This window comes from Notolepis coatsorum (genome assembly GCF_963971535.1).
Source record: "Notolepis coatsorum genome assembly, chromosome: 7".
Classification (NCBI taxonomy): Eukaryota; Metazoa; Chordata; class Actinopteri; order Aulopiformes; family Paralepididae; genus Notolepis; species Notolepis coatsorum.
The window spans coordinates 78943326-78962811 of record NC_140171.1 but is presented as its reverse complement, the minus strand read 5'-3'; the positions used below and the strand labels follow the sequence as shown (position 1 = coordinate 78962811).

Here is a 19486-nt window from a genome sequence, read left to right as displayed (position 1 = left end):
AATTAAACACACAAACACTGTAAATATCCTTGTAGTTTTACCACAATCTCCATAAGGTGTTTGAGGGACTGAGCTCCTGTGTGTCAGTCTAAAGATTGGTGAATAATATTGTTGAACGTCGTCCACTAGCTAATGGCTGTATCCCACTCTACCACCAGGGGAGCGTGGGTGCCATCCTGAGCAGAAAAGATGACACCAAAACTGAAGCCATTGTCTGTGAACAGCTTGGTATGTTTACATGATATTGTCCAGCTGTTACCTACACTCATCTGATCATTATTTTAACTTTGATAATTATTTTAACTTAAAGGGGCACCATGAAATGATGTAGATGAAAAAACATCATTACCTTGTCTTATAGGGACTGCTACCGTATTATTTCATGTAGCTGTTATTAACGTAATGCAAGGATTCAATGTCCCAGATGATCACTGGTGGCTATTCAAACAAATGTTTACTCTTAAAAACTGTTTTTGAATGTGTGAGGTTATGTGCAAAATAAATCTGCATTGTTTTTTGGTGAAGTGCCCCTTTAATCTGGACAAAGTGGCTGAGGATTCAGACATTAACCCTTTCACTACCACACTACAGAAGGTTAACCCTTTACTATCACACTACTGTGATAGTAAAGGGTTAACCTTCTGTAGTGTGGTAGTGATGGGGTTAATGTCTGAATCCTCAGCCACTTTGTCCAGGTTAACCCTTTACTATGACACTACTGTGATAGTAAAGGGTTAACCTTCTGTAGTAAAGGGTTAACCTTCTGTAGTGTGTTGGTGAAAGGGTTAACCTTCTGTATTGTCGCAGTGAAAGGGTTAACCATTCGGTAGTGTGGTAGTGAAAGGGTTAAGCAGATGTTTTTATTATTCAAATGAAATGATTTATTTAGAAAAGCGCCTTTAATTGATTGGACATTCATCCTCCCATCTTCATATACCGTACTTTTCGCACTATAAGCCGCACCTGACTATAAGCCGCAGCAGCTAAATTGAATGATGTGTACATATATAAGCCGCACTGGACTATAAGCCGCATGTGTTTTAATGTTTAATTACCATATGTAAGGAGTGGAGCCTGCGGCTTAATTTGACTCAACACGGGAAACCTCACCCGGCCCGGACACGGAAAGGCTTGACAGATTGATTGCTCTTTTTCGATTCTGTGGGTGGTGGTGCATGGCCGTTCTTATATTGAGCTTTAAGTTCCCACCTCTACAGAGAACGACTCCCACCTCTACAGAGAATGACTCCCATTGGGACACAATACTGTCGGACAAATAACAAGAATTAACTCATTTACAAGTTGTATTAAGTAAATAAGGGAACAGATAAATAACATTTCAATGCAGTAAAAAAAGCAATATTTCGATTTTCGGGTTGTCCACATATAAGCCGCACCGTTATATAAGCCGCATGCTCGAAAAATGGGGGGAAAAGCCGCGGCTTATAGTCCGAAAAGTACGGTACTATTGGTCTGGGAGTTTTATTATTTTTGGACAATTTACAGAGAACCACTCTTTTGGCAGTAGTTAATATTAGAAATGAAGGATCTCGTTCTAAAAGGCTGTATATGCATTTTGGACAAATCAATTCATATACCTCATATTCATTGTCATCTTCTGAAATGTTACTGTTGATATTCAGTTCTGAGGTTTACTCTTATGACCGCAATAATCTTATGAGAAGGTGCATTTTCTTTTCTTCTCTTGTGGATATCTCATTTGGGATGAACATAAATGTCACGCTCACCTGTCTTTCTGTCTCTCTCTCTCCCCCCTCCCTCCATCAATCTGTCAGATCTGACTCATCTCAGGGACAGGAATGTTGAGGACCTCTCGGGAGGGGAGCTGCAGCGCTTTGCCTGTGCCGTAGTCTGCATCCAGAGGGCCGACATGTACGGTTCACATGCCACGTCTAGCTACATCTCATCCAGATCTGCAGTGACTGACTGCATTTCGTTTACCATATCAGGCCATATTCAGCAATGTATTAGTGATTACTAGGGATGGGGTATGGGTACCGAATTCGGTACTTTTAAAGGTACTTACCGAAACACATCGGTACTACAGAGTATCGATTCACGTGAGATACTGTTACTTTTTTCTTTTCATGTCAATGTTCACACGCACAATACGCTTACCTAGGATTTGACTTGATTCAACAACAAAGCAGTCGGGGCAATGGCAAGCCGAAAACGGTCGAATGTGGTTATTTGAAGTTTGGATTTTTTTTTCTTCTTTTTTTACAACTGAGGTAGGTAGATTACATTTTTAGAGACTAAAGTACCGAAAAAAAGATACCGGTATCGGTTCAAATGTGAACGGTACCCATCCCTAGTGATTACTAATTTGATTAAAAGAAAAGGCAACAGCCCCTCGAGAGATTTCAAAACTAAATTATGTTGCTTAACACTTTGATTGCCGGAAAACGCTTTTTCACGTCATTCAGAGCCATGCTAAAGGTGCCGAGGACGCCGTAACTCGTCTTTGATATCAATATTTCAAAAATCTGTGATCGAAATCATATTTTCTTTCCGGAGCCCTGAGATGTGCTGGTGGGCTCCCACCAACTGTCTAACGGTTCGAGAGCGCCATCTGGTGGCCGATCGGCCAAGAGGGAGGGGCGCCCCAAACAGGAAGTGCTCATCCATATGAGCTCCGGGCACTCGCGTCCGGTAGCCGGACTCCATCTCAACACACTGGATGATCAATCGCTTGCCCTAACTCAATAAACAACGTTATTTGGACGTATATAGTATTATACAAGCTGGAAATGGTTCATCAGGATAAACATCCCATAATCGAAAACGGTCTACACCACGCTGATCGTCCCACGGCGCGAAGATGATACGGTAAGATTCAGCGTTATTTTTGAACGTTTTCCATATAAACTGTTATGATGAACATATGACCCACACTAGATGAATGATATAACGCTGCCCACGGAATTATAAACGATCCCCCGCCCATCCGGTCATCATCAGATCATACGTAGATCATTCTAGAAGTACGTCCAATTGAATTTTTTTATATCGCCCCGATTGCCATCAAACTGTATTTCATCATCAATATAATGCATTTGGGGCTATAGATCACGTTCTGGAGAAAGCTGCAGAAAGAGATGAAAACATACTTATACATTAGACCATACTTTACTATGAATATGTGAATGAAAACGTTTAACGTTGCTACACAATGAACAATACATATAGGACTTTGAATGGGCCCTAATAATGGCAATGTAGCAATAGAATTTAAAAAGTTATAGCCATGCAAAGAAGGGGTACTTCTCCATAGACAAATAGAGCTGGCAATCTATGGTATATCATGAATTTAACCCATGGCAATCAAAGTGTTAACTGGTCATTGGCTGAAGAAATGTACAGAAATGTCTAAAACTGACTAAATATATATTCTTGTATCACCGACATCGGATATCTTGCTAGCAAATATGTCAGAAAACGTGAAGCGAAAAGTGGATTGCAGTTAGAATGGCGTAATGTTACGCTGAAGCACAATATTGCTAAAGCTACAGAGGTGGCCTAATGTAAAACACACGTTATTGAACTTATTGATTATTAACTACAAATCACCACAATACTGCTAATCACCAGAGAGAACAAGATAAGAGGGATGGTAGTTCATGTGTACTCTTTGTGCATAACATTAGCTGGTACTATGTGAACAAAGAGTAGCTACTGATAATGAAGATGTTAATCTCACTCACCAACAGGAGACTGGGCAAAAGTGACTAGCAGTCTGTTATATTCCTTACAGCCTTTGTGTTGGGAGTCCCAGCAGGGACAGATAGAATTGCCCATTGCAAAGCTCCCAAAGTAACCTTAGTCCGTGAGTTGGCTAGTAGTCTGAGTTTGCTAACTACTTTCTCATCTCCAGACAAAGCTAATTGATCAGACTCAGCTGGGTCCAGCTCAATTACAATGGCGGACCTCAGCATATGTCTGCATAGGCATGTCTGTGCACCATAAAAATACTCATGACAAAACTGGTATTACCAAATGGCGCTCAATATCTGTAGAGCGCTTACTTTGAAGATCAAATGTTATGTGGCTACATTGATCCACTGTGTGTCCATCTATGTCTGTTTTTAATACATTTTCAATGAGTATCCATTTGTTGGACAGATAGTAGTTTGATTCTAATTTAAGCCTGAGTGGTCCGGTGCCGGTACGAAATTAATATCACGTCATAAATAGACCAATACAGTCCTTATTAATTAATGTTTCATTTCTTTTTCAAATGTAGCCCAGAGTAAAGACATAACCCTTATCAAAACGGCAGTCAAAATGTACATTTTCAGCACTACGTTTGTTTACCAATGATTTTTTTTTTTTTTTTTTTTTTAGCATTTTTTACAGCTTATATTGGTCACGCACGACCGACAGAGGAAGACATGCAGCAAATGTCACCGGGAGCGGGAGGCGAACCTGGGACGGCCGCGTAGGTGTGCGAGGCACTATGCGGTGCGCCACGAGGGTGCCCCATTTACCAATGATTTTAAGTGTTACTAGCGAAATATGAGTTTATAAATATCTCTGCGCATCCCGGTGGAAACCGGATGAATTAGACCGAAATAAAGGAAGCTGTCATACGTGTTTGTAGTCCTATGAAGAGACCCTGGGCTTTCGAATTTAAATAAAACTACACTACCCAGCTCACGCCAGCCCCTGTCAAACTTGGAGCCGCCTGGCATTAGGGTTGGGTACTGTTCACATTTGAACCGGTACCTGTCAATCGATACCGGTACAACCGGTACCTTTTTCCGGTATTTTAGTCTCTAAAAATGTAATCTACTTACCTCAGTTGTAAAAAAAAATTCCAAACTTCAAATTATTTATTTAGAACAATTTGTTAATATATATATATATATATATATATATATATATATATATATATATATATATATATATTATGGCTGTCCCAGACTAAGGATTTGGATGGTCGACTAGGATTGGCCAAAATCTGCCGTTAGTCGACTATTGGTCGACTTAAAAAAAAAAAAAAAATGTTTTTTTTTTTTTTTGGGGGGGGGTGCTTAATGTCTGAAGGAGTCGACTGAAGGCTTCTTGTCCTCTGCAAAAGCGTGCAATTGGTCCACTGATGGATACATCTTGATATTTGTCTAGTCTAGTGTGTTCATTAGATGGGTGAAATCCTCTTTCAGTGCCTCTGTGCCTGTTTTCATAGGCAGTTAGCCTCTGGTATGCGTGCCATTAGCGTTAGCCACGCTTCTAGGCCTATTTTCTTTTGGAAAGAATGATAAAAAAAAAAAATAAAAAAAATTATTATTATTATATTCGACTAAGAGGTTGGCCAGTCGACTACGGCCCCTTTCGACCGATTAGTCGACTAATCGATTAATAGGGGTCAGCCCTAATATATATATACGCATATCTTTAAAGGGGAACTATTTTACTATTTCTTTCACTATTTGGGCACTTTTACACAATTCCTGTGAGTCCTCTGTAATTTTTTTATTCGTTGTTTTGTATTTCTAATCAAGTCCTCAAAAACAGCATTTTTCGGGCGGCTACGTGACGTAGTGGGCAAGGCGCTCGTCACTAATGCGGAGACGCTGGGCTCGCCTGTTCGAGCCCAGCGCTCCACATTGCTTTCAGTTTAGCTGGTCGTTCATACTAATACACATTGGCCGTATTAGGGGGTGGGAAACTGATGGGTGGGGATCGGGCGTTGTGGACAGCGACTCCTACAGGTCGGTTGGTGTGCGCCTGCGTAGTAGAATCAGGAAGTGTCGGGGGCAGCGTGAGCCTCCCACGCGTTACTCCTCGCCACTGAGAGATCGAGCTGCGCAGGTGAAAAGATGCGACTGCTGTTACCTCAAGTACCGGAGGGGACTTGTGCTATGTATGACTTAGTCCACATTGCAGCCGGCTTGTGGGAGGCAAGAAACGGCGTTCGTGACAGGGGAGGGTTGAATTGGATGATACGAAATTGGGATGGGAGAAAATATAGAAAATGGGAGAAAAAGTGGAAAAAAAAAAAAAAAAGCATTTTTGAGCCTGGGCTCCAACCACTTGTGTGCAGCTCATCATGTACCTGATGCCACACAGCCACATTATCATGCAGCGGTGTCTCTCTGACATCACAAATCAGCGCAACCATCATAATAATATTGTTAACAATAACAATAATGATGTAATAATGTAAAAATGATCATTAAAAATACCTGATTATGAGGAAAAAATATTTACGATGCATGGAATATTCTTGAGGCACACTAGTTACAACTATATTTCAAACAGGCACTCCATGTCAAAAAGGTTGCTGACCCCTGCTCTAGTGTCTACTAGTCGATTTTGTGTTTTGAGCACAACGTTCATCATAGATCTAGCCTTTTAATTTTGCTCTCAAAGTGCACCAGATCGATGCATTTAACTTTAAAACTTAAAAAAAAATAAAAGCTCGCCATCAATCAGAAGCTAGCCACAAGACTTGCATTCACACTCTCCAGCACACAGCCTCCCTGCCTGGCACAACAACCACAACAGTAGGGTCTATAGTCAGTCAGGACAGTAGGCTCCCTTAAAACGCTAACGCTATTTATAAAATTTTATTTTTTTTGCTTTAATCCCTGCTTATCAATGACTTGCTTGCAGTCAACATGTACGAAACGGATTGTTTTTTCATCGGTACATTTCCGTTTTATACCGTTTTGAATACAAGTATAGTTTTGGAGATTTCAAGTAATTACAGAGAAAGACGCGATAATAGCCCTTTAGTGGAATACACAAAACATGTAATTTTTCCGCTGATTTATGAATCGTTTTCAAATAAACGCTAGATTATCGATAGTATTATGTGTCCTTATGTGGGCTGAAAAATCGCTTATCCGTGCCTTTCTCAGCGCCAACGGCACCCACACACAGACACGTTGTGATCGCTATGAAAAAAACATCTGATTAACCCAAGACTGGTTACATAGAGTCCTTACCTCACATCAGATGTTCTGCAAAAAGATTAATCCAATTCCTGATCGCCATTCCAAATATCGATTGTGTCCATTGATCCAACGTTATAGTCCAAAACACATAATCCACGCTCCTCCCAGCCTCCCCAGTCAATGTGGTAACACGATACTGCTTGCCCGAGAAGCAAAACCCCGACCGGATTTTCTTTTTATGCACATCCCCAGGCAATCCAATCCAATGATGTGCAATACCATCCGGGAGACGATAGGCGGCGGCATTTGCCCTTTTGCGAGCTCAGACCCATTCCCAACGATAACATCAGGTTGGATGGATGAAAATGAATGGATATCGCTAATAAAAGAAATAACGATTAAAACCAGACTATACTCGTGATTGGCGCTCAAGCGATGGCGAGTTAACCCGACTGTACTCGTGGTTGCCGTCCAATGAGTTAATGGGTTAAATGTATTTAATGACCAGTTTCTTCTTTCCCTCCTCAGCTTCATGTTTGACGAGCCGTCCAGTTATCTGGATGTGAAGCAGCGTTTAAAAGCTGCCATCACCATCCGGTCCCTCATCTCTCCCGACAGGTCAGTGCTACAGACAACACTCTGTAGGTGTTGTTAAACTCCAGATAATACTCTGTATATAATATCCTATTTTGGCTTGGTGTGTCGGCCTGATGCACAATGTGCAATATTAGTACATTCCTAACACATTGTGAAGTACGTATTCAGTCTAAGGCGACATTCTCCCTTTCTCTATCTTAAACAGATACATCATAGTGGTGGAACACGACCTAAGTGTCCTGGACTACCTGTCCGACTTCATCTGCTGCCTGTACGGAGTGCCCAGCGCATACGGAGTGGTCACCATGCCTTTCGGCGTCAGGGAAGGTAGCGGAAATTCTTGAAGTTGTCCGTTTCTCCATGCGAGTGATAGTAGATGACTTGAATTTTCATTGGTGTTCAATGATCTAAATAGCTAAATACCCTCTGTCCATAGTCGGAGAGGACAGTGATCTGACCCTATCTCTACCCAACTGGTCACTGAGCCAGTTGGTACACCTTCTGAATGTATGTCATCTGTGTGCCCCATGTTTAAAGGAACAACTTTTTGGGAAATTAGCTTATTTGCCATCTACCCTGAAGTTAGACAAGCAGATACATACCCTTTTCTTCTCTGTGCATGCAGAAGGCGTAGGGAACACCCACACCGTTAGCCTAGCTTAGCGTCATTCCCGGCGGCGACCACTGAAACTAGCATTCATTGAAGATATATATCTGTTCAGTCTGTTTTTGTAAGTGAATGTTCTTAATCACTTAACACATTCGGGGCCAGACCCGAGATATCTCGGGTTAACTCGTCGCCGCTTGAGCGCCAAACCCGAGAAAAGTCTGGTCTTCATCGTTATTTCTTTTATTCGATATTTCCATTCATTATCCATCTAGGGAGCCTGGTGTTATCATAGGGAATGAGTCTGAGATCCCAAAAGTGCAATACCGGCTGCATCCTACCAGGCGGCGGTATCGAGCACCCTTTGAAACTCTGTCTTGGGCTGTGCGTCGATTATGTAGGTCCGGGCGGACTTTTCCATGTCGGGCAAGGGGAGCGGTTGTCCCGATCGGCTTGAGGAGCGTCAAATGCTCCAAATGTTTATACGTTATATGGGATTTGGTCTAGTATACCGTAATTCCTCTAATAATGACCCGGGCTTGTATTTGTTTCAACTGTAGTGGGTACCAGGCTTTTATTGAAAGGAGGCATGTATAAGAGAGAGGCCTATATTTCTAATTGTCAAACGGATCATAATGAATAAATCCAACATTTTGTGTCAGTTTGAACCCAGTAAAATGTACTGGGTTTATTTATTGAAACCAAGTACTGTATGAAATAGTAAACAGTGCAATTACAGGTGGTCACTGGTCATTTCAACGTTTTCAAAGTGAAATCATGTAACTTTACCTGAGTAAAATAGTGCAATCACAATACTGGTATAAACAATTCTGAGGTAGGCTTACTCTCTTGGTAAACATTAACACTTTGGCGACCGATGGGCTTAGTCTAATTAGTGGCTAGAGGACCGGGGAATGTAAACAAACATGTGGGTTTTGTAACAACTTTATCTATGCTTTATAGCATACTAAGCATAGGTGTCAAACTCATGGCCCGCGGGCCAAATGTGGCCCGCCACGTCATTTGATGTGGCCCCCAAGAGCTCTGGTAAATATATATATATATTAGAGGTGGGCATAGAATAATTTTTTTAATCTAGATTAATCTATCTGCAATCCTGGATTTAATCTAGATTAAAATGGCTCAAAAAAAGAAAAGAAAAAAACCTGCCGAAGGCATTCAAAATATGTGTGTTCTACCCAAATAATGACCAGAAGTAAGTCCTTACTTTTTCTTTCCTCATGTTTCTCAGGCCAGGTGGCCCATTACACCATGAGCCCGTTTCCAAAATGCATTACAGACCGTTTGAAAAAGCTGTTTTGCTATGATAATTGGTAATGAAATATCAAAATAATGTTCAATAAGATGTACTTGTGTTTAATAAGTTGTTTTATTCAGAAGTTAACACAAATAAATAATATTACCAGTACAGTATCTAGCACACTCTCAGGAGCAAAACAGAAAGAATCATTTCAAACTTGAACTATGTGACATGGCTTGAATCAACTGCTCCAGTGGAGTTGCTCAGTGGCCAATGGTGTCAACTGTGGTTGTACTGGGCAGCTCCCAGGTGTGAATGGAACTGTGTGAATGTGAAGCAGGGCGTTCCTGAAAAAGAGCATCTGTGCTCAGCGAACCTACCCTGGGTAAATAAAGGTACATTTTTTTTTTTTTTTTTTTTTTTTATAAGATTAATGCGTTAATTATATTATCGCGCGATACTAGTAACGGCCCAGCTCTAATATATATATATATTTTTTAAACATTACTCTTGGGTTCAAAAATAGCGGCGTTAAAATAATTGTGGGTTAATGCGTTAATAAAGCTTTAACTTTGACAGCCTTAGTTATTACACATTCTTACACACAATCTTTTTGTAGAGCTAAATCTATACTTTATAGTATTGCTATCTGTCCATTCTCATTGTCAATTGAGTGCATAAACCGTCCCTTCAAAATGGCTTAAAGAAAAAAAAATCCATCAATAGGTTGTCATTTTATAGCGCAGTGAATATAAGCTTTATCGCAGATTTCGTCTCATATTTTCTGGAAAGTAGTTATGAAGCTAATTGCTACTAATGTTATATTCAACGGCATTTCCGTTTTATATATGCTAAAGAAATAACACAAACTGCATATGATCCGGGCTGTCCCAAAGCATGTATGGATGAAAGGGGGGCGGCCGGGGACGTCGATTAGTATTATTGATCACAGATAACGGTGTCCGTGTAACTAGCCACATTGTCCGATCGGCTACTTGCGTTACACAGCAAGCTCCAATCCGGCTGTAATTTAGGTGAAAAGGGTCTTACCGTCAGCCCGTGGGATACCCCCCAGCATTTCCCCGTTATCGATCTGCATCTGGTAGATCGATATGTCCATTGGTTGATGATGAATCCTCCTATTCCATGGTGAAATCTGCGATTCGAAACGTAATACACGGTGCATGATGTTCGTTCGGGATCAGGGTAATATGATCCTCCATTGGAAGGTAAAAAAAAATAAAAATCCATTGCCCACAATCCATACTGCAGTGGAGCGATGGCGCCTCTAAGAGGATCTGGCCGGTATTGCATGTTGTCGAGTCCACAGAGGAGGGTAGATCTGCAGAGCCGATCGGGGATCTTGATCCGGTTATTAATATGGAATAAAACAATAACAACTTGCCACGGCTATATACGTGCCTCTGGTCCACAACGCATGGCACCGAAACCCGTATAAACTCGTGGCTGGTCCTTAATGTGTTAACACCATACCATATGGTATTTACTGCACAGCCAGCATAACAACAATAACAAAATATTGCGGTGTAGAAACTTCTCTAGCCAACCTTTACTGGCCACAAACGCCTTGCCTTCATCACTCACTGTTGGGTAGATTTCCATTGCTTTTCTTTGTATCATTTTGTGCAACACATGGTTGTGTTTGTCGCGCAATGCATAAATCCACTCGGAAAGTAGTGTCTCCATCTCCTCGCTCACTTTTTTTCTCCCTCCTCCAGGGAGAAATGCGTGCTCTTTTACCGTCCGCTGCTTTCAGCTCATTCCTTTGTTTTTTCCAATATCGGATTTGTCTGGAATCAATGTTAAAGTGCTTTGCGGCTTTCTCCCGAATGCTCCGCTGCATACCTCAAAACGTCCTCTTTAAACTTAACGTGTTTGTTTCGTCTCTGTTTAGTACCGGTAGCCATGCTTGTTCTGTTGTTGTTGTGTTGCGTTCTGTGCGCGACCCGTGTTCCATATACGGAAGTAAGGGGAGGTTCGCTCACGCGTATATTAGTAACCCGGCTTGTATTAGGAGGTCGGCTTATAATTGCTTATTTCAACAGTGCACCCGGTCATTAATAGAGAGTCGGTTTTTAATTGAATACAGGTCACTATTAGAGGAATTACGGTATTTCCTGGAAGGCAAGATACAGGGCGCTAAGCTAATAACATTAAATCGAACTGCGTTTCGGCACTACAGAAGCTAAAACTCAAAATGCATATTGTCTGTATTCATGGTCCACCATGAATGTATGAAAGGGGGGGGGGGGGGCGGGGGACGTCGTTTCTGATTATTGATTACCAATAACGCCGTTAGCCACATTCGCTGATCGGCTGGTTGAGTATGATAACAAGGCCTGATCAGCATTTAATTTACGTGAAAAAGATCTTACCGTGGGCCGGTTGGATCCCCAAAAGGATTTCCCAGTTATCGATCGCCATCTGGTAGATCGATATGTCCATTGGCTGATGATATATTCCTTTACTGCATAGTGAATTCGGCGTCGCAATAGGTATTCCAAGCAGTGTTGGGCAAGTTACTTTTAAAAAGTAACTAGTTAAATTACTTACTCAGTTACAAATTATAAAAGTAACTAGTTACTTCAGAAAGTAACTATTGCGTTACTTTCATTTTTCTTTTTTTACATAAACAACATACACAAATCTAAACTATTTTAATGTTGCTGTGGGACAAAGTGAGACTAGCCTCCAATCAAATGCCATGTATGTAGATATTATAATTACTATGTTTATATAGTGGATCATACAAATACAATAGATGTTTTGGAACTTTTGATATGTATTGCCCCTCAACAGGCCACAACTGGGCAACATTAAATTATGCTTGTTAACACTGAGTGCCGGGACCCGTCTTTAGACGTCTTTCCTGGCCATGCTAAAGTTGCCGGGGGACGCTGTACAGCGTCCTTATATCAATATTTCAAAAATCTGCGATCGGATTCATAATGTCCCTCCGCTGGCCTGAGATCCACCAGCAGGACCCACTGAGCTCTCTGGCGGTTCAGGAGCGCCATCTGGTGGCCGATCGGCGCAACCGCTTAACAGGAAGCGCAGTAGAGGTTTTGCTGGTCGGCCATATTACTTCCGGGCACTCGGTATAGGTTCCGGCACTCTAGCTCGTCACACTACATAGCGATCGATTGCCAATAACTCGATAAACAACATGATTTGGACGTATATACCATTATACAAGCTGGAGATGGACCGGGTAATAATATATCCCATAATGATAAAATTTCTACTCGACGATGATCGCCCAACGGCGCGCGGAGACTGGGGTGAGTTTCAGCGTGTAACGTTACTGTCTTCGATAATAACTGATATTATCAACATTTGACCCACATTAGATGATTGGTATAACGCTGCCCACGGAATTATAAACGCCCCCTCGCCCATCCGGTCAACATCAGATGACGTGTAGTAACTTCTAGAAGTACGTCTAGTTGGAATTTTTTATATCGCGCTGATTGCCATCAAACTGTATTTCATCATCAATATAATGCATTTGGGGCTATATATCACGTTCTGGAGAAAGCTGCAGAAAGAGATGAAAACATACTTATACATTAGACCATACTTTACTATGAATATGTGAATGAAAAAGTTTAACGTTGCTACACAATGAACAATACATATAGGACTTTGAATGGGCCCTAATAATGGCAATGTAGCAATAGAATTTAAAAAGTTATAGCCCTGCAAAGAAGGGGACTTTCTCCATAGACAAATAGCGCTGGCAATCTATGGTATATCATTAATTTAACCTTAGGCAACCAAAGTGTTAAGCACTATACCAAAAATAAATAACATATATACTGATTGATTGAACATTTTCATTAACAGATTGCAGAATGGGTACAGCAGTACGGCTCAATACACACAATTGTTAAGGGGATGCAGATCAGAGAAAGACTTTCGTCTTGTTTACATCAGGGTCCCCCATTTTCAATCCATGACATTTATGACATACACAACATACAGATATAATAATCGAATCATTCTAAACCAGGGGTCTCAAACTCAATTTACCTGGGGGCCGCTGGAGGTAGAGTCTGGGTGAGGCTGGGCCGCATCAAATATTCCAAAAAAAAAGGGTTTAAACTAGTATTCCAAAAAAAAGTACAACTGATCCAATCTTCTCACAAACAAACTCACTAAAACCTCACAAACACCAGCAACTGAGCATTCTCAGTGGTGTCAGTGGACTCATCCACAGCTATGGAAATGCATGTGCATTTTTTTAACAATAATTCTGCTTGCAGCTTGATATGATTTCATTCCATTTATTTTTGTGGTTCTTAGCACTGAATTCTGAGGAAAGGCTGCATCAAAATAACTGTGTTTTGTTTGGCTTCAAATTGCCACTCTTCACAAGAGCTACCGTTTCTTGGTGCTGGGAGGATGCACGCATATTTTTTAGTCCATGCACCATTGAATTGCAGCGATTTTCACTGTCTACTTTTCTTTTACTTTCTTTGAACATGCCACATTTTTCTACTAACTGCCTGCTGGCGAAACTAGGCTACTAGCTACATTTATCTTATCTCACAGGGATACAACTGGGAATGAGGTTACTAGCTACAGTACCTGCAGATTAGACTACCTGTCGATGTGCTGTCAACTCGCTCTGACTCGGCCCCGCTGAAAGACAACATGCATTCCGTGAAGACCCGCCCTACTCTGCTCTGATTCGCAGACTGTGGGTGGGGGGGGAGACACGCTGACGGGACGCTGAATGTGATTGATCCAGAGTAGACAGACACAGACAGTGGAGCAGTGCTTGCAGAGGAGATGAGTGGAGAATTTGCGCACTAAACAAGGAAGAACATATTGCCCCTCAGCGCAGATATCTGTCTGATGAAAGAAACAGGTTCATTCATAGTAACGCGCCGCATTTATTTGCAGTAACGGTAACGGCGTTATTGAGATTGGAAGAGTAATCCGTTAGATTACTTGTTACTGAAAAAACTAATGCCGCTAGTAACGTCGTTACTTATAGCGCCGTTATTCCCATCACTGATTCCAAGCTACAGGCTACACGTATAGATTCCAGCTAACCGGAAACTCCATTGAAAGTATAAAAAAAAAAAAAAAGCACCGTTCTGCCACAGGGAACACTGCATTATCGAGACAGCGCCCCTACGAGGATCTGGCCGGTAATGCACTTTTCAGAATTCCAAGAGTAGGGTAAATCTGCAGTGCCGCTCGGTGACATTGAGTAGGTTATTAAAATGGAATAAAAGCCAAAACAACCTTGCCACGGACATGTCCGTGGTTGGCCCTCTACCGTTGGATCCGAAACATGGACATGTCCGTGGTTGGCCGGGAACCAGTTAAACAGACAACATAACATATATCGAAGTGCTTGACTTAAACTTAAACATAACATATGAAAGTGCTTGACTTAAACTTAAAAGTATCTTGTAGCCAGCGTTTCCGTTAGAACATATTCGTGCCGGTCTGGGTGTCCTGCAAGATTTCTATCACCGGACATATTCGAGATATTCCGGTCAGAGTTTTAAACAGCAGTCTATTATAATCACATTTTTATGAGCTAACGAATTCCGTTATAATTGGACATGTGTATTAACACTTTGACTGCCATGAAACGTCTTTTCACGTCATTGCTGGCCATGCTCAAGTTGCCGGGGGACGCTGTACAGCGTCCTTATATCAATATTTAAAAAAATCTGCGATCGGATTCATATGTCCCCTCCGCTGGCCTGAGATCCACCAGCAGGACCCACTGAGCTCTCTGGCGGTTCAGGAGCGCCATCTGGTGGCCGATCGGCGCAATCGCCAAACAGGATGTTGAATAGAGGTTGTCATGGCGACCGTAGTACTTCCGGGCGCTCGCTATAGTTCATGGGACTCTGGCTCGTCACGCTACACGGTGATCGATTGGCAATAACTCGATAAACAACATGATTTGGACGTATATACCATTATACAAGCTGGAGATGGACCGGGTAAAAATATATCCCATAATGATAAAAATTTCTACTCGACGATGATCGCCCAACGGCGCGCGGAGACTGGGGTGAGTTTCAGCGTGTAACGTTACCGTCTTTGATACTAACTGCTATTATCAACATTTGACCCACATTAGATGATTGGTATAACGCTGCCCACGGAATTATAAACGCCCCCTCGCCCATCCGGTCAACATCAGATGACGTGTAGTAACTTCTAGAAGTACGTCTAGTTGGAATTTTTTATATCGCGCTGATTGCCATCAAACTGTATTTCATCATCAATATAATGCATTTGGGGCTATATATCACGTTCTGGAGAAAGCTGCAGAAAGAGATGAAAACATACTTATACATTAGACCATACTTTACTATGAATATGTGAATGAAAAAGTTTAATGTTGCTACACAATGAACAATACATATAGGACTTTGAATGGGCCCTAATAATGGCAATGTAGCAATAGAATTTAAAAAGTTATAGCCCTGCAAAGAAGGGGACTTTCTCCATAGACAAATAGCGCTGGCAATCTATGGTATATCATGAATTTAACCTTAGGCAACCAAAGTGTTAATTACATCAAGCGAAGAATGAGAAATTGATTTGCAGAATCAAATTACTATCTCTCGCCTCTCAAGTTAGTGCGATACGCTACCAGCATCAAGCTCCCGCCCTGCAGGCTTGCGCTGCAGCAGCTGTCACACGCACCCCCAAATGAATCTCGAGTAGACATCGCTTCACCTCGTTGTATCAGACACGTCACACATATCATAATGTTCAACTTCACACACAGCAAACTGTAGTTGATCATCACATTGCCTCGTTTGCTAGCTCGTCGCCACATGCAGAGAGGACGAGCCAGTGGAGCCACATGCGTGTAACGCATTTGTTAATTTCATTATAGGTTATAGCCTACATTTAGTTATAATCAATAATATGCATTACTATGTGACACGGCAGTCAACCAACAGTTGCATATGATTAAAAATGTCAACACTCACTCACCCCGTCTCTCGTTGTTTGTGCCTATCCGTTTTGTACCTGCGACGGCTGCGAGAACAGCGACTTTAGTTGCTGGTTCGACTTTAATAGATCCCCATTGGAACAGGCGAGGCTCGCAACGGTAGCAGCAGACTGGGGATGCTCTTTGTGGTTCAATCAATAAATTAATAGTAAAAGTACGCTCGACATTTTTGTTTCTTTTCCGCGGGAGCCACCACGGAGCGTCAGCGGTCTCTGTGACTTCAAGTTCAGAAGACTCATCTTCGTTGTCATTATTAGACCTGCTTGTGCTTGGTTTCATGAAATATTTACTAAGCTTAGCTTGTTTCGCCATCTCTCTCTCTTCCTCGTATACCTGTTTGTCGTTATGGTGGCCAGAGCGTGCAGGCTCAAAAAAAAGAAAAATAAGTTTCACATCTGAGCGGCGCCATCCTATCAGAGTGAAGCAACAATTAAACTGAAAATGGAATTATTGTTTCGTTCATCGCATAGGCTATTTAATTTTAGCCGATTTTAATACAATTCAAATAATAAAATTGTGCTTAGAGGAATTATTTTCACCGGACATTAAGACCGGAGATATTTAAATATTCGGACTTCAACATATTTTGCCGGTCAAATACCGGTAATTACCGGCTAACGGAAACGCTGCTTGTAGCATACAAAATAACTCAACAGAATAGTCATAATTTAGAAAAATTCACGTATAATTTTTTTTGTTTTTTTATTAATTAATTTATTGGCCAGCCCTAGTATTAATCCATCCCTAATCAATAGTATAATGTTTCCAACCACATGACCAGAAATGTAAGTTAAAAAAGAACCCCCTTCGTTCCTCCTCTCGTCCCCAGGTATCAACATCTTCCTGGACGGATACGTCCCCACAGAGAACCTGCGCTTCAGAGAGACCTCGCTGGTGTTCAAGGTGGCTGAGACGGCCAACGAGGAGGAAGTGAAGAAGATGTGTCGCTACCAGTACCCCCACATGAAGATAGCCTTGGGCGACTTCAGCCTGGAAATCCTGGAGGGAGAATTCACAGACTCTGAGATCATGGTCATGCTGGGAGAGAATGGTGAGAGGGCGAGCAAGTGTTTCTGAAATAGTTAGTGATTTTTCCATATAATGGTGTATATTTCATTTATTTTCATTTCAAACCTTTATTTCAACTCGTACGACACTGAGGTTACCCTCATTTACAGTGACGATGAGCTTACAACACAAAGACAGTTTGTCAGCAAATTCATACATATAGGCAGGCACAAAAAATAAGAATAGACAATAAAAATCAGCTAAGACGGTTACAAGTCGACGACTCGACGCACAGTAGTCTGACATCATTCTTTTAAATGTAGCATAAGAAGGAAGAAGCTTCAGAGTCAGTTGGAGGGCATTCCAGGTGTTGGAAGCATCAAAGGAAAGAGCTGTTTTACCTAGTTCAGAGCAAACTGGGTAGAATGATCGACAAAGTCCAGAGGTTTATCAAATGTATTTGTATAGACCGAAATCACAACAAATTGCCCCCATGGGCTTCAGAGATCAAGAAGAAACATCACAATAGATCCAGAACAAAAACCACCATACAATCCACATTTTGCAACACCCACAGACTTTCCCCAATGAAGATGAGGAATGACTCCCTAAAACATAGCAATAGGAGAACAAACACCACAGGCGCTGTGTTGGGGAGAAACCTCAGAGGGCTGTTCAAAGGGGATGCCCCATCAGGATGTCAGTGATATTATAGTGTTGGATGGATGGAGAATAGAACAAGCGAATAATTGGTATGTGTATGTATATATTAACACATTCCTTGCCAGCCATTGTACCCATCAAAGTACCCTCTCTGCCAGCGCTATAAGTCTATGGAGATGTTTACCTTCTTTGCAGGGCTTTAACCATACAAAAATACCTTCTAGAATATATTTATCATTTTCTGCAGTAATTCCTAGAACGTGAGTTATAGGCCTAAACGCATATATAGATTATCGATTGGCGTTTCTTCCCTATACACGCTATATAAAAAAAATGCAACTGTATATGATCGGTATACGTTATGCTTCATCATGCGTAAAGGGAGGGGTCGTTTATAATTCCCAGATCATCAGTAAATGCTTTATGTAGGTTGGGTGATATATTGATCAGATCGGTTTGCTCACAAGGAAACTCACAATCGGGTTGAAAATAACGTTATATTCCTCTTACCGTGGGTCAATGAGACTGGCGGTGAAAGATCCCAAGTACACGACGCCGATTGCCTAGGTCCATTTCCGGTTTGTATGTCGCAATAAACGCCGAAATCATATCGATTATTAAGTTTAGAAAGCGATCCATTATGTACATAATGTCTGTCGGGAGTCCTGCAACGAGATGTGACTGTCGGATGATTTTCATCAACGCACATCGGCCACATCCTGTAGGCGAGTGTAACTTGCCCAACCATCCACCAGGCGGCGGTATTGAGCCGTCGTTGCCGTCGCCTATAGGGTCCAGCTGCAGCGTCGCGGGTGTATATATGAATTATGAATGCCATGGCGAAAAAATTAAATATTGATCTCAATAACGCTGGACAGCGTGGTCTGGCGCTCAACGCATGGCGGCCAATAACGCTGGAAGGTGATTTTGGCGCACAATGTGTTAAGGCTGTCAATCGATTAAAATATTTAATCTGATTAATCGCATGATTCTTCATAGTTAACTCACGATTAATCACAAATTAATCGCATATTTTTTTATCTGTTCTAAATCTACCTTAAACTGATCTTTTTCAAGTTTTAATACTCTTATCAACATGAGCGTCAACAAATGCTTGCTTTATGCAGCCATTTGACACAAAAGGATGACCCTCATGCATTGCAAATTTGCATCAAATTCAAAATGTTGAAAAAAATTCAGAAACGAACGGTATCAATGAGTATCAATAATACACCTGAGTGAAGTCTACAAAACTATTTTCTTTACGTTAATCTCGCAATAAAAAAAATAATGCCGTTAAAAGAATTGTGCGATAGCGCGTTAATAACGCGTTAACTTTGACAGCCTTAGTATATATACATGTAATAAAACATATATACATACATACATAGTAGCAATAGTATCTAAAG

The 19486-nt window shown here is 41.4% G+C and overlaps 1 protein-coding gene across 3 annotated transcripts in view; it reads left to right on the top strand.

The window, feature by feature from the left end:
• The window catches only part of LOC311231402 (ATP-binding cassette sub-family E member 1), a 71385-nt gene that overhangs the window by 17706 nt on the left and 34193 nt on the right, over positions 1-19486 (top strand). For all 3 annotated transcript variants that reach the window (XM_084317973.1, XM_084317974.1, XM_084317972.1), the window contains exons 7-11: positions 159-228; positions 1797-1893; positions 7449-7538; positions 7723-7844; positions 17236-17457. In XM_084317973.1, the coding sequence (XP_084174099.1) occupies positions 159-228; positions 1797-1893; positions 7449-7538; positions 7723-7844; positions 17236-17457 (601 nt within the window). The remainder of the gene's footprint in view (positions 1-158; positions 229-1796; positions 1894-7448; positions 7539-7722; positions 7845-17235; positions 17458-19486) is intronic.